At 43.0% G+C, this 17,213-nt stretch overlaps 1 protein-coding gene across 23 annotated transcripts in view; it reads left to right on the forward strand.

Annotated features, from left to right (window-relative positions):
- zmp:0000001200 (dedicator of cytokinesis protein 9) overlaps nucleotides 1-17,213 on the forward strand; it is an 87,759-nt gene that overhangs the window by 10,657 nt on the left and 59,889 nt on the right. For 8 of the 23 annotated variants that reach the window (XM_030427989.1, XM_030427991.1, XM_030427992.1 and 5 more), the window contains exon 1: nucleotides 15,072-15,595. The exons of 7 other annotated variants lie outside the window; for them this stretch is intronic. In XM_030427989.1, coding sequence (XP_030283849.1) covers nucleotides 15,425-15,595 — 171 coding nt within the window. In that variant the 5' untranslated portion in view covers nucleotides 15,072-15,424. Of the gene's footprint in view, nucleotides 1-15,069; nucleotides 15,596-17,213 lie in introns of those variants that run through there. 8 more of the 23 variants (XM_030427981.1, XM_030427983.1, XM_030427987.1 and 5 more) reach the window with 4 other exon arrangements.

Below are 17,213 nucleotides of genomic sequence, written 5' to 3' on the forward strand. Positions count from 1 at the left end.
TTACAGAGGCTACTCCTGGGATTTAGTGTCAAGCGATTTGTCCCTTCTCAGTAGCTTAATCTGCTTTAAACGTCATATCTCTCTCTCTTGCTGCTCTGACATTGCCTCGCTGTGGTCACTGACCTCCCATTCACACTGGCTACGGAGATCACACCCGGGCAGCGGTTGTCGAATGCGGTGTAACACAGAGGGACGGATTAGCACACAATTAGCCTATACAAAAGCTGGTTTCCTGTGTTGAGATTTTGAGCTCAAAAGAATCTGTCAGTATAGAATACTGGCATGTTTTAGCATTCATAATTCAAGTATCACTTAAGGCAGAGGAGAGGCAAATAAAGATGTGTTTGAGAAGTATTTATTTGTTTTGTGTTGAGGATGGAGGGCTGCTGTGAAGTGTTTGAGGAACTACTTGAAATTCCAGTCCAACTTCTATCAGACTGCAGAGATGAAAGTGAAAGTTACTCCTGACGTTGTTATCGCTCATCTGGGAATTCCCTGAAAGTTTCGGGCACTTATTTGAATCCACCCAAGGCACCAAAGCAGAGGCGGATAAACGCATCATTATGTGTGTAAATAGATAGAAAGCAGGCTCTTCAATGTGAAGTTAGTCCTTCCCTATGATGTTTCCCTCTTTCCCACAGTGCATGCTGTTAGCTTAATTAAACAGGGTCTAAAATCTCTGCAGTTCTCAGCGTTCATTCTTATGGCTTTTGTGCACTGTGCAGTATGTGGATGAGACCTGCCACAGCCGGAGGGGATAAACTCTAATGACTTTTCACCAAGCCGGCTGCATAGCTGGCATTCCTCACTCTGACACACTGTAGGCCAGAGAGGGGACGAGGGGGAGGGACACAACCTACAGGAGGCGGGCTGAGAACTGGGTGGTTATGGGAGCACCTCACCTTTTTGGATTGTTATCTGAATTTGGAAGGACAGATGACGCAGACTTCTCAGATGTTAAAAATGAATTCATGTTAATGTGGAAACCAGTGGTGGGAGAAATTCTCAGATCAGTTATAAAGTTAACAATGCAACAGTGTAAAAATGCTGCATTGCAAGTTAATCCTCCCTTCAAAATCCAATGTAAAGGTGTTATTGATAATGTGTTGATGAAGGTTCTCAGTCACCCAGGTCATGGTAAATCAACACAGGAAGGCTGACTCCGCAGGTCAAGACTCTGCTGTCCACTTACATCTGAAGGAGAGAAATCATTCCTTTGAGGACAACAATGTGAACACCTTGGCCAGAGAAGACAGATGGTTTGAAAGAGGAGTAAAAGAATCCATCTATGTCAAACTGGAACCACCGTCTTTGAACAGAGAAGGTGGTCTAAGACATTACTTATCCCCCACTTACAATGCAGTACTGAGCTCTCTCCCCAGACAGCTTAACAACCATTCACACCTGGGCGTACCTTGCCTTAGTAACCCACATGAAGGTTGGTTTGACCAATGACCCGCAAGTGGCCCTGATGACTCTGAAACTCAGTGCTCACAGGTGTCCTTTAAGACTCTGTAAGGACACTGCCACACAGAGTTTAAAATGCATTAAAACTCCCCTCCAGTTAGTTAGTACTGATGGATGAGAGGTGAAATTGTCTTCAGGAAACTCAAACACGTCCAGCTGCCTACGATACAGCACCTAGATGCTATCGATAACATTCAGCCAATAAATGTGGCATTCCATCTCCTATCTACCATTGCCTTTGTTGCTGAAACACTGGCAGAGCTGAGGCAGAAATACATTGGGTGGTGCCTGTTCAGGCCTGTAAGAGCTGACCAATCAGAGCTGGTTGGATTTTTGGAGGGGAGGTGGGCCTTAAAGAGACAGAAGCTAAAATGGAGACCTCAGAGAGAGAGGGTGAATAGTGGTGCAGAAGCAATGGATGGTATGAGAAAAAACATTAAACATTAAAGCATGTAGAATGACAATAAAGTTTAGAGGCCATATCTATCATTGAAACTGCCGAGCCAAAAGCCACTGGGTCACTGCTTAATCTTTCGCAATGCACGCTCAGTCTTTTATAAGCTCATGACACGGTTTTAATATAAATTTTGAATTTTAAAAGTTACTCGTAACTTTTAATGTCGTAATAAATGTCTTCATCTAATAATTCTCTCTGAAATGTAGTGAAGTAAAAGTGGTATGAAATCGAATTATAAAGTAAAAGCACCTCTTAACTGTAGATGAGTGAAGTACTTGAGTAAATGTACTGTACCACTGCTGGAGACATTATGTGCATTGCTGAGCACTTACAATACAGAGTTTAAACAAGCTATCTGATGTAAAATGAATCTTGATGAGCTGCTGTGGTTGCCCATTCAAGAAAAATTAGCATGAAACCGCTGAGCTTTTTTTTTGTTAATCTTTGAATGCTGAAACAGGCCCATTGTGCGCTCTCTGCCCACAATAAACAAATGAGTTCTGTTTAAAGTGACAAATTCAGTGAGCTTTATAAAAGAAATTCCTTGGTCTGCTGATTTATTAGCTGACATTCTGAAAAATGAGAGGGAGGAAAGCCGTAGAAGTAGCTTGAAGACATAAACGAAAGTCTTACGCAGGAGGAAATCATGTGACCCGGGTAATCAGTGTTTGGTTTTTCTGTCAAATCCTGTGCATACAGTAGAGACAGAGCTCTCCTTGAGGCTTTGCTTTTGTTTGCTCCCTGTTTGTTTTCCAGGGACTCAGCATCAGGAGGGAGGATTGTACAGGGTGAGTGTGCACTGTGCAGTGGCAGTGTCCCTCGCCTGGATGGATAAATAACGTTAACTGTGGTGTTTATGGGGGAGCAGCGGTGTGGCTGTGTGCCTGAAGGCCTGCTCTCTATCACACTCATATGTGATGGAGGGGAACAGTGTGATCCTGGACAGTGCACTGTTGACATTTGGCCACGAGCTGTGTTGTGTGATGGGCCTCGAAGCAGACGCCATTGTGTGATGGTGAGCATTGTAAACATGCAGTATCACATCCCACTTCTTCCCTGTGAGCACCGCTGTGCAGATAAACAGCTCAGTATCTCGGACTTGACTTAATCTCCTTCTAGTGCCTCAGTATTTAAAGGCCGGCGACACCATCCCCCACCCATGGAGCTGAGTGTCGAATCTGCTACACCCTTCAGATTAGCCGAGATAACTTCTGTGTTTCTCAAAATATGACAGAGCTGTTTGTTCTTGTCTCGTAGAGTGATTGTATTTGAAATTCCCCTAAACATTTCATCCTCACGACTGGCAAAAGTCATTCACCGTTTTGTTCTGATTTGATTCCCTTTTTGTAGCTATCATCCATTTTTTTATTTCTCAACTAGCCCTTTGTCAAGTGTCTCACTTGAGACTCCAGAAATGTCAAATCCATCTTAGTTGCTATAGCAGCCACACTGCTCATTTCGGTATTAACCTGAAAATGCCGACAACAGAGACAGGATCAGCGGCAAATAATGAGCTTTTTTTTTCATGAGAGAGTTCAGCTGCACTTTGTGTGTTCCTGCACGAGGGGCTGACGGGCCTCCGCTGTTCCTCGTGTGAAAAAGTGGCTGTGAGACAAAATAGGCAGTTCAGTCCAATATTGACCATCCCAGGCAAGCTATTCTAAAACAGGGATGTATCCTATAACATGTGTTTCCTCTATCAGGAAGGGTGGGGCCTTCTGAGAGGGGATGTCCGAGAACAGCTTGGTTGGCTTAGGGAGTGCCAGCTGAGTGTAGCTCCAGGCGGTGTGCCATTCATGGTTTTCCAAATAATTTCAAAGCCACAACCACACAACTGATAAAGCACTGATTACCACAGATTCATTTTCATAATAATGACGTGTTGCAGCAACTGTTTAAAGGTGTGCATGTAACTCACAAACAAATCGTGCACGCCAACCAGTTTCGAACCTCACCTCTTTAGCAGGTTCGTGTACATCTTGTAGTGCTGCACAGCATATTTCAGCGTCCTCTTGCAACGTGTGCAATAGTTACATCGCAGGACATGCAATGTTGAGCAAAGCCGATTAACTCAAAGGATGCCATGCGACAACTTTTTTACGGATTGACACAAAAGGAAAACTCACACGGTTCTCATTCTCCAGGACTGATCGAGGAGTTAGTCTATTATTGAATCATTTCATCCAATTTAAGGGTTCTTGGAAACATGGGAGTTTCTTGCTTCTGAGGGACCTCACCTAAGAAAATCACCGCAGTCATTTTAGAATGATTGATCATTACCAGAAAGAGCTTTTCAAGCTGTTTGGAGGGAAATTCCTGAATGTTTTTCATATCACAAAATCTATTGCAGCAAAACAAATAAATTGCAAATGTCAGTGTTTTTTTTTTCAGCTACGGTGCAGCTCTAATATCTTGTCATTCCAGGAATGTTAAAAGAATCCTTTAGGAGCTGGAAACATGGCTAAAATCCACTATTTTGTAGATGTAATTTTGTTTTGCAACACTGATATGATTATAGATAATTCAAAAGCACTTTATAAATATGATAAAAGATAGGAATGTCTATTTGTGGCTAATCCACCAAATGAAGTCAAATCACTTTGACCCAAAGATCAAATTGACTTCCAACTTCCACATTTTTGTCAAATCGCCAAATGTACGTCCAAGGTTCATGCAGTTTGGAACCTGTTTATCATAGGTCGACTAGATGTCAACACTGTAAAAAAACTGTATTGAGAAATGTTCCTTTTCATTAATAAAAATAAAGTACGAGACTTCAAACCGTACTAGATTGAAACTACTTTGCAATTGAAAGATCCTGTTCCGTGCTAATGCATTCCAACCCTCATGCTTTTCTTTTTTTGTAAATAGGAATAAAGTTCCAAACGAAAAAAAAACATTTTCCTTTATCTGCACAATTCAGTATTGATCCTTGGCCTCTGTGCAGTCACCATCATGGCTGACACCTTCTTGTAACAGCCTGCTGCCTCCCCGGGAGCTGCGTGGTGCAGTGTTACGGTTAAATCCTCTGCCACTTCAGTGGTGGTGCAGGTGCACGGACATGCATTCATCTCCTCCTCCTCTGCTGTTTCCCTTGATTGTCAGCAGCACTCAGTGAACCAGGCTCAAGAGGATTTCCACTGATTACAAACAAAGAGCCAACTGCGATTAGCTGATCCTTAAAGGTTTCCAAACTCCTGCCCCCCCGTGCCCCCATTATCCCCACCCTGTCTCACTGCCACACGATGTCTTCCGATCGCTCAGAAACCACAAAAAAAAATATGTGGATTAATTACCTTTGAATTGCTCCTCTGCTTTAATTACCTTCGTCTGTGTCTTATTTTGTGCTCTCTATGACTCATCCTGTCATTGGCTCCACTTTCACACTAAATCCAGTCTCCTGCTGTTTTGCAGTTTAGAGGCCGTTAAAACTAATCCCCCCTCTTACTGTATCTCAGATTGTGCCTCCCTCCCAGAATGCCCCACCTTAGATGACGATAACTTTCTACTGTGCTCCCTTTCTTCTCTCACCTGATCCCCTCTACCATACATGCACATTATCTTGCTCCTGTGAGGCAACTGCTACGAGGAAGCTGCAAATGGTGGAAGTTATTTAATCAATCTAACAGCCCTCCATTGAGGGATATCTAAGTAAATCTTTGTACGTAGTCTGTTGAGGATGTTATCCATTAGCTGCTCTATAGAGAAAGCAATGCACCTGGATTAATGGTTAACTGCTGACTGGCCAGATTTTTTATTTAGGAGACACACTTAATGTGTAATTGCACAGTTAATGACAGACAAGGACTTTGTTTGGTGATTTATCATGGCGACAGATGCCTGCAATTACCAGTATATAGATTAAGCATTTGTATAATGTATCGGTGGCTCTAAATATTCTTATAATTCAGTAAGCAAACAGCATCTGGTTTCTTATGTAAGGCACGGCGCAATGCATTAAATAATTTGCAACATGCTGTGAATTGATATTAATGTATGCTGTCATAAAAATGCTTCACTCGTTAACTAGTTACTTAATTGAAACACTATTTTGGTTGATTTTGCACAGAAATCATGTTGAAATTATGTACTTGGACCTCAGTCATATAATCATTCCTGCTACTGCGGGACATGTTTCATCAGTGCCACACAGGCTGATCCAAGGGTGTACAATTCATTTTAACATTAGGGAAGGGGGGCTGGCATATATTCCAGGTGCAGTATGTAAAGATTTTTGTTCAAAAACATAAAAAAGTAAACTAAGATTATTAACAAAATGTGAAGAAACAACAGTTTGTCTGTAGTCATGTTTATGCACCTTGCAGAGATATTCTGAAGCTAGCACGCTAACCAGGTAGCCCCTTGCCCATCTTATTCTAGGGCCTTGGCATAAGCAATGTAAACAGCAACATCTCTATGGTGCCCCGAGCTTACAATCCGGACTGCTAACTGCATGGCTAGTTGGGATAGCTAGCTATTGGCAGCTGTTATTCGCAGCAGTGTGAAAATATCCAAAATATACACATATAGAATGATCTGTGCAAGCGCAGAGAGAAAACACACTGGGTGCTGTCAATGAGCTGTTGAGTTACAGCCATGTTGAGGCTCCACTTGACTACAGAGTGCAGCAGGCCAGTGCGGGCTTGTTTCAGGATCTCTCGACTCTCCACTTCCTCGCTGCATGTCAGAGCCTGACCATGATGACAGCGCTCCCCCCAAAAATATCCTTCACACCTGGCCGCTGGCCACTGACCTGTCGAGTGTTGCTTAGACCAAATCACATGCCACAATAAGTGATGACAGCTTGTCATCGAGGCAACATGTTTTTTTGTATGCTGGTAAACATGATACCTGGATGTTTTGGTTCCCTGTCTAAGCAAAAAGTAGTCACACGTTTAGTTATCGCTATATATATCGCGGTGTTATCACGTAGCATATGTTGCCTGTGTTTGTGACTTGAGCAGGTTTTTAAAGCTGGTAAAATGCTGTTAGCAGTATGTGTCTTACTCACTCTTACCCCCTCCCTCTTCCAGTACAGTCCGGTTTGTAAATAGTCACCTCTTCTTCCTGCATGGCGAGTCTCGTGTTGGGAATGATTGTTTTCACACTGAGCTGCTGGAAATGACACCCATGTGACGAACAATGGCGGCATTATACCCAAAGTTAAGCTGAGTGCAGGGAGGGTAATCTCACACAGTGGCAGAGTAGTCACTGGAGGAAGGACTGTCACTGCATGAACAGCCCACAAATATAGATTTTCTTGTTTGTTTCATGCTGTCATTCAACAATATCTTTTTCAAGAAAATACAAATGAATTTGCTTGCTTATTTTGTGCAATACATGCTGTGTTTACGGTGTAGTATCATCCTGCGCCTGTAGGTGGCAGTAACAGCATTCATACTCTCTACTCTCTTACCTCTGAGGAGTGCCTCGCAATGCTCTGTGTGTGTGTGTGTAAGTCTATGTGTGCGCGCACATGTTGGTAGACAGCACATGATTGGATCCGTCTGCCTTCAGCTGAAATGCGATGAGAAATTAAGTTATTTCTATAACTGATTTTATCTTTATTCCTCCCCTGTGGCTGTTTTCTTTTTAGCTGTACAACAATTTACCATCACAGGGTCACTATGTTGTTCTGGCAAAGGAAATCAGATTCCATGTAGCAAGAATATTAATGAGGTAATAACGCAAACTCAGATATATGTTTTTCCACAACTGAATAAACAAGCTGTTCTCAGAGGAAAATAAGTCCTTCAGAACACTGTTTGGAGCTAGAAGGGTGGCGGGGTCTGCCAAATATAAACAAAGTTTGTTTATTCAGTTTATTCAGTCATGAAAACAAAGATAAATGGTTTATTTACTTTGTTTAGACAAAAAAAAAAAAGTCTTTCTCTCTGATTCAGATTTCATTCACAAACATAGTGCACCTTTAACTTTCTTAAGAAGAATAAAAAACTTGCCAGTCATGGCAGCTGCATTTTAAATATACAACTTGATCAGTTTTCATACACTGAGTAAGCAGGAGATTACTCTGTGGTGTGTATACTGAAGCCAAAACACAGTTGTCAGGGTTAAGAGGGTGAGTACAGGCCCCCTGGGGCTTGGAACTGCTTCATACCAACTCTGCTGGTGCTGCAGTGAGGACTGTAGAGAGGCATTGCTCTGTTTAGTGGCATCTATTAATGATAAACTGAACCCACTGCAGAGGCCTCACTGCAGATCTGCAAGAGCAGCATGCTGCCTAGGAACACAGAGTGCATGCTGTATGTGTGTGTTCATACTTTTAATTTGTGCCTGTGTCTTTTGTGCAACACATACTTATTCTGCGCCCGGTGGCCCCACTACAAAGAAAAGGAAGCGGTACCCCTCAGGAAAATGGGTCATTTTCTTCTCCTGGGATAAATAAACCATCCCAAAATACCAAGTGAAAGGAAGAGGATGTGGCCCCTGTTGTATTTGGTTTGTACCATTTTGAGAGGGACAGGATAACCTGGTGTCAACTTCAGGTCAAAGAGAGACTTAAGTTTAATCCATGCAGTGTTGTAAGAAGAGCTCACGAGTAAAAGATATCTTGTCAAAATAACACTTGGTAAAAGTTATGCTTGAGTTAAAGTATTCAATAATCTGATATTGTACTTAAAGGATAAGTTCACCCACAAATGAAAATGCAATTACATGTATTCTATACTCTACCTCATGCTGATGGAAAGTCGTTTGAATTGTAGTAGTCCACAAAACATTTCTGGAGCTTCACAGCGCAGCAGTGTTTCAGCATTCTCCTGAACAACTGAAGTAGGCAGGGAATTGTTTTAAAATGTGAAATCAAACCATTAGAAAAAACATGAAATGGCTCCATGCAGTTCATCCAACGTAATCCAAGACTCCGGGACCCCGGACATCCCAAGCTGATTTCAGAAAGCAATCGACATCCTCCTTTAAGCTAAAAATGCACGTTTGAAGTGATTGCGCGTCCACTGTGTTAATAGCGTCTGGTAGCGTATTGTTAAAGAGAATGCTGAGATTCTGTTTTGCTGTAAAGCTCCAGAAATGTTTTGTGGACTACGAAACTTCACCTGACTTTCCATGTGCATTGACTTGACTGAGTAATAAGTGAATTAAAAGGTTTTTGGTGAACTTCTTCTTTCACACCACTTTTGCAGTGTTGCGTTGTGCAGTGTGCAAAGTGAGCACAGTACTTTCATAAATGTGATTAGTAACATTCCTTCACTTAATCCATTCGAAGCAATACATCCGATAGACCTTCACAGTTCCACTCTGCTTGTATTGACCATATTGACTCACTCATTAGTTTCACCCATCCTTTTACTGACTAGTCAGTCAGTGATATGAATCCACTCTGTGCTCTGCTGTATCATGTATCAGGTATTGGGGCAGCAGGGATGTAATGTAAACTCTCCATCTTCCTGAAAGTCCAGGCCTATCTTTGTAGCCCACCCACATGTATAAATTCTATTGCAGTGCCCACAAAACTTTGCTGTCAAATGAAAACTAATTCATAATTTTAGTCCGGGAAGCAGCATACATTTTAAAAAAAACCTCTCCTGGGTTTTATAGTGTTCTTGACTTTGTGTTCCCTCAATAAAATTTGCCTTTTTCCATTTGTGTTGTTGAACTTCAGCATGACTCTGACAAAATATCCACAAAAAGCGGTGAGGGGTTTTAATTGCGTTCGAAGGACAGTGGGCAGCGGGAAGGCGGCTTTGTTATGACAGGGTTCACGCACACACATCAGCAGGAAACAGCCACTTCCTTTTCTGAGTCCCTGGAGAGTTCCAGCTGGGAGCCAGCCTGTTTTATCTGCCCTCTACTGCTGGATATGTGGGTGATGTCACTGTGGTCCGCCACACTCTGGCCTCTCTCTGGAAAAACACACACACACACAAAACACACACTTCTCCCTGCAGAGCGCCCCACAGCAGACCCTGGGCATGGAAACACAGCCAGCTGCGGACTTGACCTTCATCCTGGAGAGGCTCCTCAGATGAGATGCCAGCTCCTCCTCGACTCCCCTCTGCTCCTCTGAGCCACGCGGGGACATTTCCATCTTTGTTGTGTGTGAGAATGTCCACTCCTTAGTGTGAAAGGGGAAACTCGAGCTGACCCTTCTCCGTCCACATGTGCCGGCTTTGATGTTGCATCGGCTCCACCCACTACTTGCGGCTAACAGCTTGAAATTCTTGTATTAGTGCAAGTGGTGTTATTTTGGGGGTCACAGCAGGCCGCTGACAGCAGGCCGGTTACAGCAGGCCGGTGACGGCGTCCATATGCAGCAGATGTTGCGACTGTGGCCAGTGAGTAAAGACGAGAGACAGCTGTTTAGTTTGCTGGTTTCTGACAAGCGAAATCAGACCATCTAATCTGACGTCACTGCCAGAGACCATATTCACACGGCTGCCTTTTTCCTCTGACGCCACGCTCAGGGTGGGAAGCCCGAACGCTTGGATAACGTTAAGCCGCTGTGTCCCAGGTTGCACGTTGTTGGAATATGACAAATCGTTTGCATTTCACAGCTTCCCAAGTGATCAGCGACTGAAAAGATGATTAATAGTGAAAATCTGGAGTGACATGAAATACAGCCAGATGTCCTTCCAGATATTCACCGCCAGTTTTCTTTTAGGTTGCTGGCCAATAAGAAGCAGGCAAATGACAACAACTATGTCCTCATAAACCCATGATAGAGTCTCTGATTGTCTAATTTAACAACCCCTAAGACAGGAGTGGGTGACCCATCTGCACCTTTAGGGCAGCTCTTTCCAGTATTTCAATGAAAGATGTAAACACCAAGCAAAAATATCAGTTATACAGTCCATCATGGGGGTCATACTTAACACTTTGCCAAGAAGTGGAGCCCACTGGGAGAGAGCGGAGCCTCGGTGTAACAACAGCAGCGTTAATCTGTGCAGCTCCACTCACCCAGCAGTGTTTCAGCCCGACTCTTATCTCCTCTGCAGCTGCTGCAGATTTGTGCAGAGTCGTGCAGCCGAGCTTCCACATCCCACTGAGGATGTTCACACTCGAACATCCACAGATAGACCCACGCTGTGCCTCAGCACACTTTATTAACCCTCACCAACACCACAGCCGTCTCACCCTGGGCTCGCCTGAAGCTCCAACTCAGGATTCAGTGAGGCTCAGGCAGTCCGACTGTGTTCTGCTGGAGGCTACAGAACCACCTCATTTGTCAGCCACAGACATGCACAGTATAGATGAACTCAGGCAGGCGGTAATATATGCTATATCGTATTGATTATATGTATGTGTCACAGTCGACTTGAAACTGAAGAAAGGTATTTCTTTTTACTTTCCTGGAGTGTTTGTTGTGAAGAGGCCTGTTGTTGCAGACAGTGAGCTGGACATGAGGGCAGCCGAGAGAAACACTCTGCTACGCGTAATGACTCAGCACTGCTCTGTCTGACCTCAATAATTTATCACCAGGGGAATAGACGGTGCAGGTAAGCCTGTTGCAGAATCCAGTACACAAATTCTGCACTCAAGCAAACATAAGGGGGAACAAAACTGTCTGTCTGGTGGCATCATCGTGGCTTGTTTTTTTTAACAGATAGTTTCAATGTAGCGTAACACTAGATTTGGGACAGGTCTGGATTCAAACCCAGAACATACTCGCTGCATGGTAAGATGATCCTACAGGGCGCTTCCTAATCAAACGTTTGGTGGATTGCGGAGCTGCGTTTGCCACTGCAGAAATGGATTTTTTGGAGAGAACACCCCCACCCTCCTTCAGTCCTTGTGATTGGCTAGAACGAGTCTCCTCACAATTCAAATAAACAGCTGTAGCTCCTCATGGGAATTCCACTTACAGTTTAATTTATGGCCCAAAGTCATGGATTGCATATTTCCCTTAGAGGCTCAATTTTTATTGGATAGTCAGGAAAAAAATATCTTTAGCTCAGCAGGCTTTTGTTTTTTGCATTTGGCAGAATTTCCCCTCAACCAGCTGTTTCTCCTGCAATGTGTGAATAACACAAGCTTAATATTTGTGTGCTTTAATTGGGATGCATAACAATAAACATATTTTGCAAAACATATCAAATGGAAGCCATATTCCGGATGTCATTGCTGAACATACATACTCCAACATCTCTCTCTTTGCAAGTGTTTCCTGATTTTATATCTTATGTTAAAATTAAGGCAAATAAGTAGCTATGAGTCTATGCCCGCCCTGGAGCATATAGCGAGTAACTGTGCAGACAAGTGCCCCACTCTCTCTTCTTTCTCCTTTCTCCTGAGCCACTTACATGCCAGCCCCCCGATGACTGATGCATCATGTAGCAAATCTGATTTCAACTCCGGTAATATATAGTTTATATGTCAGTTTTAAAAGCCCTAAACATGAAATGAGGCAAGTTTATGCAGATTCATCATTTTGCTGTTTGAATAGGCTGTTTCCCACATAAGCACTCGCGCAAGGTTAGCGTTAATGAGGAAAAAAAGAACTATAACGAGTTCATGTCCCTGTTACTCTCAGGCAGGGGTATTTCAAGGTCACAAAATGGCATTATTTTGCCAGGTGCCTGAATATTTCCTTAGAAAAACATGTGTTCGGGGTTCCTTTTCCCGTGATGTTGTTATCTAATTTTGAACTTGGACCATGTAATACTGTATAATGTGGACCCATTGTGTTTTCTAGCTAATAGGGGCAGTCACAGGTCATGTGCAGGCTAGTTTTTGGCATAAAAAAGGTAGGCAAGAAAAATAAGTAATTAATTGTGTTCCTTTTGACAGCTTGGGGGGAAACAATGGCTTCTAACCTTTTCAAAAGAGCAGAAGAACCATGTCATTACTCAAAATGGCTCAACAGCAGCTTTGAATTTGAATTTACTTTGGGCTGGGACAGGCGTTATAGGGTCATTTGGCGTGCATATTCCAGTAATAGGAACAGGTTAAAGCTAAAACAGCCTATTATGATAAAACCAGTGCTGCACACTTGAATCATATTTTGGGCAGGTATTGTCAGAGCCTCGTCACCTTGTTGACATGTCCCTGCATGCAAAAGAAGAATCCGTGTCCTGAGGGCAACAGGATTTATGATCACCAGCTGTGACACCTCAAACAAAGTTGGCTTATAGTCGTCCATCATTGTCCATTTAGTCTCACTCCTGTTTAAGTTTGAACCCACTTAGCAATAACTGGCGGCTGGTTATGGGTCGTACTGCAACATGCTACAGCTGACAATGGAAAATAGATTCATGTCCATGTTATTCAAAGTGTAATGTCAACACGTGTAGCAAAAGTGTCAATCTGCACTCCGTGTCCAAAAAAAGAAAGTGAAAGTCTGTGTTGCTTCTCGTCTGCACGGCATCAGAAAGAGGATTTATGACTTTGCAGTTTTACCAGTTTTACACCAGATTGCTTCTTGTTATTCTATATAGTAAGCCTTTAAATCCCCCTCGGCAGTGACGGAGGGATGGGGACTGGATCTGAGGAGTGAGAGAGGGGATAAACCAAAGACGAGCTGTATTTCCTAACAGATCAATGGGTATAATCAAAGCCTTGTCCTTCTTTTTCCTCCCTCCAGTATCCAGACGCTCTTCCTTTCTCCTCTCTCTTCGCACTGAATCCCCTCGTCTACGGGCTCAGCTGCTTTTCCTCCGCCGCTCGTGTCATCATCCTACACTCGAATGTAGTTCAGTGTGTCAAGCACTACTGAAATATTAACACGGGAGCAGGCGGGAATGCGTGCAAGCATTTGTGGCTTAGTGCACCATCATGATGCAAGGGAACACTTTTATCCAGATGTGCACGTTTGTTTCTGTGTGTGTCAATGTGTTTGCATGGGTGTCAGCACCTTTTCAATGTTACTTGAAGAAAGGTGAAAGTTTCTCACATGATTGACTGCTGCTGCTGCTGGTGGTGGTGATGGTGGTGGTAGTGGGACTTGCTGTATTTCAGTAGCTGCAGCATGTGCGTGCCACTGTGACAAGCAGGATTTTTTATTTTTTTGACAATTCCCATGGAGGTCTTAAGGGGTCTTTGAGTGCACGACTTGCAGCTGCAGGAAGGGAAGAGTCAGAGATAAATAAACCAATATGGACACTGCCCTGTTTCCTTGTCTTCCCCCCTTTTTCCTCATAATCAGAGGGTGACACGTGGGCAGGATGTCTTTGACTCAGTTGTAACCCACAGCTGGATGTATATGTTTGGATTTGTAACAAAGTAAGTCTTTGTAAATGTAAGAGCAGCGCATTTTAACAGTGACCTGCAGAAAGACAAACTACAGGCGGGAAAGTCATTTTTTCCAACATATTTGCTGCTTTCCTGCTTTTATCTTTTTCTTTCTCCCTGATCGCAGTCCTGAGACATTTTAATCAAAGGCCACGCTGCTGGCAGATGAATCGCTCATTCCCTGGCATTTTAAAAGCCTGCGTATGATGAAATTTTGTCGTTCCACTCCCACTGTATCTGTGTACTTGGCAGAGCGGCCAGCTTGTGATCAAGCAGCAGCTAATCTGTTGTCGAACAAAAAATAAAACTCTATTTGATGTCTTGGCCCTAAAAGGTTTAAATCTTTGGTGTGCTTTGTAAACCTTCTCTGAAGTGCGAGGCAGCTCGCTGCATTCTCAACCTGATTTTTGTGCATTTCATTTTATTGCAATAAATATGTGGCAACTTTTTTTGTTAATGATGTATTTAAAGGACTGTTCTGAGTAAATGTTTCTATTTGTATGGCTTCTTATTGCTACAAAGGCTGCATATAACATGTGCCATCCAGTCAATGTGATTCATCCACTTGTTTTGCCATGGGCTCTGTTTTCTCAACTGAACTAAAAAGGCATTCAGCCATATTGCTATTCGCCTGACCATGGAATCAGACTCTCCCTCTGGATATAAGACTGCATTTAGTGTAACCCATTTATTCCACGATTATTCATCCAGCTCCCAAAAGGAGTCTCATTTTGTGGAGTGGAAATTAAAGGGGATTAATTCAACGTGTAGTCAAATCTTGCAGAATGCAAATGTTGAAATGAAAAGAAGAAGAAAAGAAGGAACGAGTTTGGAAAATGCACAGAGCGGCTCAGAGGAGAATGAGCGAGTGACTTGGTAAGTGAGACGGATGCAGAGCTTGCGTTGCACCGAAGCTCGGCATTGGTTGGAGCTGCAGCAGAGCTCGCACAGCATCCTTCATCCCCCCATCCCTCGTTTTCTGCTCGCTTGCTCTCTCTCTCACTCACTCACTCACTCACTGTATCTCGCCTGCTGACTGAGGTATTCCTACGAGCACAGGCTGGGGCAGCGAGGAATTTCAGTGAGCCTCTCCTCTGTGTGTGCATAAATTCACTTTCCAGTCGTCCTCCTCTCTGGATCCTTTTAGCTTGGACAACGGCGCTCTCTCTCCTCGGGTCAGAAGCTGTGGATTTGCGGGTCAGAGTCAGATCATGGACCAGGGAAGAGCAGGGGACGGACAAGGAAACTGGGTCACTGGCAGGTTCTCCTGACTGATGCCTGTGTGGACCTGGAGGAATGGGGTGCACCACCAGCACAGTTGTGTTTGATGGACTGCGTACTGTCTTAGAGAGGAACTGTAGTGGCTACATCTGTAAGGGAGCAGCTGAGCCCATTGGGCCATCTGAGGCTGAGCGAGCACTGAGTCGGAGAGAGTCGCGCGTGTTGCCAACACCGAGAATACTTAAGGTGTGTGTGTGTGTGTGTGTGTTTGTGTGTGTGTGCAGACACAATACATATTTTACTGGGCTGTTCATTACATTCAAGTTTATCTATCTATCTATCTATCTATCTATCTATCTATCTATCTATCTATCTATCTATCTATCTATCTATCTATCTATCTATCTATCTATGCATGTAGGGGGTCATTTATTTGGAATTTGTGGAAAGTTTTATTTCAGATTAGTTTTTCCCCTCATCTCTAGTGTTGCTGCCTCAAAAAAAGTATTGATGAGATTAATTAATACAGTAGGTAATGGCAAGCTACATTAAACAGAGAAAAGCAACATATCCTCACATTTGAGAAGCTGGAACCAACAAATGTTTTGCATTTTTGCTTGATAAATGAATAATCCAAATTGTTTCAGCACATTTTCTGTTTAGTGACTCATCAATTCCTTGTTACAGCACAAGCACACAGTATATACAGCACATTCTGTGTATGGAAGGCTGTCTTTACATGTCTTAAATACATTATTATTCTCATAGACTTGCTTCTAAGTGGGTCGTTTACTTTGACATGTTTGCAAATTATTTATGCAGCATATTTAATTCCCTGATTTTTTTTTTTTTATTAGGACAGCAAAATGCAGGACATGAACATGATGAATGATTCAGATGGTAATATGTCCATGAGACACAAAACTACACCTGCTGATTTCCTTTCATTGGTAATCGTGCCCTTTATATTTGACAAATTGCAGATGCAAGTGCAGCAGTAATCACCATCATCCTCATTCAGCCTCGTGAATATTTATTCATGAGCGTTAACGGTATAAAATGTAGGGCAGTAGGAGGGCTGGATCTTGCCTCTCACTAAGCGCTGCATGGGTTAAAGCTTCTGTGGGGCTGGGATGTGGGTGAGGGAGGTTGAGGAGGGGGGACAGTGAGCTCTGTGTCTGCTGGAAATCAATCACCGCTCTTCATCTGGGAACCAGCGGGCTTGGCAGGGCTTCTGCTGCTCCGTACCAGCTTGTCTTGCCCCTTCGTGTTTGTGTTTACTTACTACTGTGTGTGTGTGATGTCTCCTTCCCCTCTGTCTCTGGTTCATCAGATTCACAGCAGAAAGCTGAGGCAGTGACAGTGGCTCCAGCTGAGTGCAGGGAATTAGGTCAAGGGCACGGTTGCTTCTCTTGGCTCAGGGATGGTCTTATCATCCAGATGGGGTCAATTAATCCTGTCCGCATTTAGCAGTCTTACAAATCAATAGTTAAATGTGTGCAAGGGATGTGGTTTGCTTAACACATTTTTGTCAGAGTGCAGCTGTAAGGAGCTTAGAAACCAGCAAAAGGCAGTTTAAGTTCATTAGTCAAGGTAGAAGTTCAACTAAATTCGTCAATGAATAATAGTTAGTTGGGTGATAATAATTTGAATTTTAAAAGTATATTAACTAATGATACCTAAATAAAGTTCTCAGACACACCTTAGCTACTAAAAATAAATTAGAGTAGCTAGCTATCTTTGTTAGCTGCTTACATTATCATATTGTTAAAACAGGTAGCGTAACTGAAAACACTGGCACTATGGCTTACTTCATTAAAAAAAAAAAACAGAAAATAGGATAGAATAAAAAATGTAAGGGTTA

Source organism: Sparus aurata, chromosome 9, assembly GCF_900880675.1.
Source record: "Sparus aurata chromosome 9, fSpaAur1.1, whole genome shotgun sequence".
In the NCBI taxonomy this organism is placed as follows: domain Eukaryota; kingdom Metazoa; phylum Chordata; class Actinopteri; order Spariformes; family Sparidae; genus Sparus; species Sparus aurata.